The 6,858-nt window shown below is 49.2% G+C and overlaps 3 protein-coding genes across 3 annotated transcripts; 2 read left to right on the forward strand and 1 right to left on the reverse strand.

The window, feature by feature from the left end:
* Window positions 1–83: 83 nt before the first annotated feature.
* On the forward strand, window positions 84–960 carry GNI_168750 (putative RNA recognition motif protein; the record flags this gene model as incomplete). Its single annotated transcript, XM_011134945.1, has 2 exons — window positions 84–99; window positions 134–960. The coding sequence occupies 2 exons, from the start codon at window positions 84–86 to the stop codon at window positions 958–960; spliced, it is 843 nt and encodes a 280-aa protein (XP_011133247.1).
* A 1,180-nt stretch (window positions 961–2,140) lies between these two features.
* Window positions 2,141–3,542, reverse strand: GNI_168760 (PCI domain protein; the record flags this gene model as incomplete). The annotated part of the gene is made up of 2 exons (XM_011134946.1): window positions 2,141–3,137; window positions 3,220–3,542. The coding sequence occupies 2 exons, from the start codon at window positions 3,540–3,542 to the stop codon at window positions 2,141–2,143; spliced, it is 1,320 nt and encodes a 439-aa protein (XP_011133248.1).
* Window positions 3,543–4,508: 966 nt separating this feature from the next.
* On the forward strand, window positions 4,509–5,378 carry GNI_168770 (putative transmembrane protein; the record flags this gene model as incomplete). The annotated part of the gene is made up of 1 exon (XM_011134947.1): window positions 4,509–5,378. The coding sequence occupies one exon, from the start codon at window positions 4,509–4,511 to the stop codon at window positions 5,376–5,378; it is 870 nt and encodes a 289-aa protein (XP_011133249.1).
* Between the last annotated feature and the right edge of the window lie 1,480 nt (window positions 5,379–6,858).

Below are 6,858 nucleotides of genomic sequence, written 5' to 3' on the forward strand. Positions count from 1 at the left end.
GTTACTCCCCCCCCCCCAATTGAGCTGTCTCTTACTATTTATGCCGCCGAAGTCAGACCGCATTCACCTCGAACCCGACGACAATGGACACGGGTGGCAGTGAGTCCGGGTGGGTAATATGGCGTTTTGGTAGACATCGTTGAAAGGCATTTTTCTTCCTTTGGAGTGGTGGAGAGGATTGTGTTGCCCGTGGATTCGCACACGGGATTGCCGAAGGGCTTCTCGTTCATTACGTTTACGGAGTCTTCCGCGGTGGAGTTGGTGCTATCGTGTCCGCACGTGATTGACGAGGTGGAAGTGGATTGCAAGCCGGCGTTTCCGCGGAACTCGACCAAGTCATTGCACGACCTGGCGGGCGTGCCGGGAACTTTGTTCAAGACGCGGAAGTTGTTTGTGGCGGGGTTACCGACCACGGTCACGGACTCGGAGCTAGTCAATCACTACGCGCGTTATGGCCAGGTGCTCTCCGGACGTGTGATTAAGGACAAGCGCTCCGGTCATTCGCGCGGTTTCGGCTTCGTCGAGTTCGCAACAGAAGCTGCCGTTGATAAGACCATGTCCAACTTCTCTTCTCACCACCTCGGCGGCAAGTGGGTCATGAGCAAACGTGCTAGCATGAACCCGCCCAAGGAACGACCGAGTAGCCTGGCCAACATGTTGGAGCCGGCCGTTCGCGCTGCAGTAGTTCGAGCGCTTTCAGCCTCGTTCTCCGTGCCCAGAGGCTACCACGACTACGACTATAGACGGGGGTCACCGCCCCGAAGACCCTACCACCGAGGGTGCTACCACGATCACGGTAACAATCAACACCGAACACATATGCGACCAACACATATGCGACCAACACATACGGGACCACTACGTATGCTACGTGCGCGCGGAAAACATATGTATGACAGCGACATACTTATGTCGATGTATGCAACAATCCATGTGACCGACGCGTGCCACTTTGTGTAAGTTGTGTGCCGGACGAGATTTGTGTGCTGGTAGGTCGAGACGACGAGTACTATAGCAGACGTCCCAGGGAGGATTCGCCGCCGCCCATGCGGCGTCGAGGAGGCCCGTATGAAGGCAGCGATCCGCGACGGGGTCGTCGGCGGAGACTGGATGACAGCATCGACGGCAGTCTGGACCGCATGATCGAAAACAGGCGAGGCCCGCCTTTGGATGATAGACGTGGGCCGCCGATGATGGACGACCGGCGTGACAGCCCGGACCGGAGGATGCACGACGACCGTAGAGGAAGTGGTTCATACAGATACCGAAGTTCAGGACCAAGACATAATTAAGCATTTAGCCCCATTTTGAGTAAAACTAGCCAAGCTACCTATCCCACTTCTTGGTTTGGGGTGTACGTACCTAAATACCAGACTACACTACAGCTGTTTTCTCTCTCTCCTTGGTATACGAAAAATACTGGTTGTCCCATCTGCTACTTTCCCCTATGCTACCTAGCCTCCTGGGGAGGACATTGCCCTGGCTATCTCGCCCAAAGGACTACGCCTTCTTCCTCAGCGGTCTGCTACGTTCCTTATATAATTCTGCCTAGACACTCAACGCCGTTGGGGTCCAGTGGGGGTACGCGGCTGCAACATCCTGTTCATCTGTAAAAAGGATTATTGGGGATGTTGCGGGTGCTGAGATGTTGCGGGTGCTGAGATGTATGTAGAATGAATGGTGGAGGATTTTTTTACCATCATGAGCGAGCTACTCCGACCAGGCAGCATTCTCGGCCTCCCCTGATGTGTGCATCCTCTTCATGACGGCTCCTCTTCACAGAAGATCCTTTGGGGAGGCGCGCGCCTAAGAAAGGAAGCCAAACTACCTTTCGCCGTTCCGCTGGATGTTCTCCGTTATCCTACGCAGCTCCGTCATCACACGCAGCTCCGTCATCCTACGCAGAAGTAAGGACTCAAGTTGAACATCTCAAGTTGAACCTCTCAAGTTGAACCTCTCAAGTTGAACCTTTCAAGTTGAACCTCTCAAGTTGAGAGGTTCAACTTGAGAGGTTCAACTTGACCGTCAAGAACGGAGTTGGGATTCCGAGGTGTTTCTTGGGAAGCACTGTGCCTCTGGAAGAGTGATTACGAAGTCCGACGCTTATAGGGTGAAGGCGAAATGAAGTTGCCTGATTGAATTACCGAGTTTTCACGATGGAAGGAAATGGGTTAATTTTAGATAAGACAAGTTTGCACTGTTGCCAGGCTATATACCCTTTAATTAGACCTTGCTGGATCAGGTGTGCAATGATACACATAGTTTCTTCTGCGTCAATTCCATCGTCCTGACTGCTGAGTCTTAAAGCGGCAGTAAAGTAGTTTAGATGGATGATATTTGGAGGGTCCGGTACCAGGATGGTTTGTGCTTGTTGTGAAGAATTGGCATCGATGGTGGTGTATTTATTAATCCAATTGTATACCCTGATGCATAGCGTTTGTTGCGCAATCAATTTTGACTTGTTTAAACAAATGGTTGTCCCTTCAGCATAGAACTGTTGAGCGTGCTGGCTCATTGTGGCATCAAACAGATGCAAGTTACCCGTCCTGATAGCTTCTATTATTCCGTCATAGTGTTGTAGATTGTTGGCCTCGGTTAGTTGACGAGTGGGAAGATAACCACAATGGATTTTAGCGGCGATTAAACATGCCAGAATCTGCCTCCGTAATTGAGTAGATTTTGACGGACAGTAGGCCAAAGCCCAATTCAGTGGATCTGTAGCCTCATGAAATTGCTCTTTCTGCAACATCAAATTGCCATAATAAAATTTGAATCGGGTTGCAGGACCTCTTTGAGAACGAGGCGGTAATTGCTGCGAAGGAATCGTCTTTAGAAAGGCCGTCGCCATCGGGGGGTTATTTAACTTAAGACATAAACGTATTGACTCAGTTAATAGGATAGTATACACACCAATCTGACTCACATCACTCTCACCACGAAACTTCCCAATATGCTTCCGGATTCCATTAAGAATTCGCTGTAAATTTTGACATCCACCATCCGTCTCCATCTCATCATCCAAACAACTTGTTGATTCCGTACGGTCTGCTATGTCAATACAAAATCCTATAATACTCGCCAGCCCAGCACTTGTCCAACCGGGTACCTCCAAATCACGTATACTACTCACCCAAATACTATAAAACCACAAGTATTCTGACTCGAACATATACCGGTTAAAGTAAATATATACAGACGCACACACGTGTGTGCACTTACTCTATAGCATCCAAACCAAGTGCAATAACCTGTCTCCATCTGTTATTAAATGATGCTTGTAGTAGTCCGAAGAATATTCGTGTTACCTCTTTAAGCTTGTCAGGTATGGATGAAACTTCGGAATCGAGGAACGTTTTAAGTTGAACATCACTAATATTGCTCACTTCATTTTCTCTTAACAGTTTTTGTCTGTTTCGGTAGGGGGTATCATCTCCTGGTATTTTGGCGACACGAAAAGGATTATAGAGCCAAGCCAACTGCCCTCCGGACTGTCGGGCGTAAATAGCCTCAAGTGTGCCCGCCCACTGCACCACGGACGCCATTTCAATTTTTAAATGCGTCTGCTGGCGCTGGACGGGTTCAAATTCTTGTGTCATGTATGGGTGATCGCCGTCCACTGCCTTCCCAGTCTTACTTTCTGGGATACATTCATGAGGAACCTGGATGCTGGTTCCTTCTTCGTCATGACAGGTATCGATCGCACATAAATTAACATAGTTTCGCGAGGTAGGATTCGCGAGTCAAGTATCATTGACGTTTGCCTACAACAAGTGGAAAGGAAGTTTCATTAGAGCAACAGAGGAAACACAGCCTATACATGCCGATTGCAGCGTTCTCAATACCCACACTCCCGATGCAGCAAAACCAATGTCAGATTCACGACACGAGTCGGACTCACGACACGAGTCGTCCTCCTCCCATAAGATAGATGAAAGGCCCCCTGGTATCTATCTCAAGTCATTCTTTGGCAAAGTTGCTGGACCGTGGTGGCTTAAAAGGCTTCCAATGATGATCCTTCTAGGGTTTATTTTCACACTAGGATGCCATCTCATATTCCCATTCAAGAGAGCAGATCGTCACGACTTATTACCATACATGCTACTATTTCTCCACCCTTTCATACATCACTTTGATACGAATAGAGAAGATTGGCATCCTAACCCTCCTATCTGGTTCATCGATAATTGTATATGGCTTTGGTTAATACATCCATTTGTATTCAGCATAATGGCTTTGATTCGAGAGAAATTGATTCGTAACACACCTTTCGGCACAAACACCTTTCGGCACAAACACCTTTCGGCACACACACCTTTCGGCACACACACCTTTCGGTACACACACCTTTCGGTACACACACCTTTCGGCACACACACCTTTCGGCACACACACCTTTCGGTACACACACCTTTCGGTACACACACCTTTCGGTACACACACCTTTCGAGTTTTCAGATGGAAGAAAAGGTGGCAAGATGGGAATTGATGGTTTAGCCCTTTCTGATAGTATGAGTTTAGGAGTACTTTACGTTATAATGACATTGATATTGTTTTCTTTTGTGATGATCGAACAGCCTAATGCAACCAAGTATACTGGTTGGTCTTATCATTGGTTTCCACGAGCCTTGCAATATTATTTCGGTGTGTGGTGCGGTATGGTAGGATCATCTGTAGATTGTCATGCATTGATGACATACCCGTCGGAGTACTTTGGTGAATATTCTGGAGCTAGATGGTTGGCTATAGTTATGGAGAAGAAAGTTATTGTCCGATGGTTACCAGACATAATTTTCGGCTTGTTAGCTTTGATATATTTCAGTCCTCCTCATCGAAATGATGCGCATTGGTCCTCTGTATGGATGTGGCGGAGTATGGGAGTAACGTGTCTTGAAGCTCTACTACTTGTTGCCATGATCTATGGCCAACCCTTACTCAGTCCTGATAAACCAAACCCCAAGACCACTGACCCGCAAACTCCAGACACGGTACCCACTGGCCTCCGTGAGAGGACGGATGCTGTGGCAACGGACGTGGAAGCCGGGTTATTGGGAATGGAGGAGGGAGACTATAAAGAACTCGCTCTCAGCACACTCACTCGGTTCTTCGATAGCAGATATTCTGTTGTCACGTGGATATGGAGCTCCAATTGGTTCACAAAAGTCGCACCTGGCTACACCAACGTACTAGGTTACCTACTACATTTCCCGCTCGTTTGGCAACCTATGTTCGACAAGAACAAAACCATTTCCGGGCAAAAATCACTTCTCTTTATGCTGGTCCTTTGGTGGCTATGTCTTATTGGGAACTGCCTCTTTAGCAAAATCAAGACAATACTCGACCGATGCTTTTTCTCCATCTCACAGTATGTTGTCTCATAACCTCCAGCTATCACACTATTTCAAACAGATTATTTCCTTTTATGCGGAGTTTATGAATCCGCGCGCGTGTGTGTGTGCGCACACACAAAGGACCAATGGCACATGAATCCCACACACGCATAATTCCGTACCTCCGTTACTACACGCAGCAAAGGATCAAGGATCCAGTATGCACACCCGCACACAAGAGACGTACCGTCTCTCGCCCGAATCCAACTGAAGAGAATTTCATCATTACAACATGAAATTCTCTACCGTCCTTTTAATTGTATTTGGAGTTACGGGAGCAGCAGGCCAGAAGTATCCTGCTCCTCCAGGGCCTGGCCCGGACTGGAAGAACCCGTGCTGGCCTCCTGAGGCGCCCTTGGACTACAATAAGTGCCATCACATTGGAGAATCTATCAAAATTAAGAAAACCTCTACAGCCGAGATTCACAGGCTGCGGTAGGAGCGATCCTGAACGTTCCTAAAATCGGGCCGGAATGATCGCGGTGTTATCAGGTGAACGGAGTTATTCGAATCCGTTTGCCACAGGTACTGGAAGAGGTCACACACAAGTTATATGACATGTTACATGAGAGCGGGTGTGTTAGATTTATGCCAGCTCTGGTGAAATGGGCTGTTGATCGTCGGGTATTTTTGGGAAAGAAAGAACGATGATAATTATCATTGAACTTGGTAAAGTGCTGGGGGGGCGTCCTGTGGGGGGATGAGACACACTGGCAGCATCAGAAGCATGGAAAGGCAGGCCAGGCCGGCCATTCTAGGTGACTAAATCGCTTCGAATGAAGTCATCGGCGGCACTGGGGTCAAGTAAAGTGCATGGGGCGGGGTTGATTGCAGCTCTTGTCAACTCCGATGGGGCCCTCCCAAGCGTTGAAGGATGTACTGCTCGAATGATCGGGTTATGTTGCCCGAGCCAGCCCGATCTGGTTGTTAAGGCAGTGGCGATGGTCCCGGAGAAGGGCAGTGGCGATGGTCCCGGAGAAGCTGGCTGAGTCACCGTCCTTTGACTGGTTAGCACGACGCGAATGGAATCAGGTTTTTGCCGTCGACCGGATCCTGGTCAGTGCAGATAGCGGTTTGGAAGTCAGCGCGGAAGTTCGTGGAGGCTCTGGCCACGAGAGGGGGGAAGACCATGTACAATGACGACCCGGAGGCGACTACACGTGAGTTGATTGATGCCCTGGGGGTGCAGCTGTTTGGCACACCTGGGTCGAACTTGCCGGTGGCGGATTCCGTGGAGCCAAGGACTGAGCTGGTATTCTCGAGAGCCCTGACGAATATAGAGGCTTCCAAGGTAGCGAAGGACATGCCCGTCAAGTGGAGGCCTGCAATCCGGGCTTCAGCCAAATCATTCGACGAGGACGAGGTCGACGTCGAAGATGGGAGAACGCACGAGTTAACTAGCAGACGCGGAGGTCACCCTTGCAAGTTCGTTGCGGCGGCTTCCGTGGCTGCTGCGTTGGGCAGCGGCATC

This window comes from Gregarina niphandrodes, assembly GCF_000223845.1.
Source record: "Gregarina niphandrodes unplaced genomic scaffold scaffold00055, whole genome shotgun sequence".
Classification (NCBI taxonomy): Eukaryota; Apicomplexa; class Conoidasida; order Eugregarinorida; family Gregarinidae; genus Gregarina; species Gregarina niphandrodes.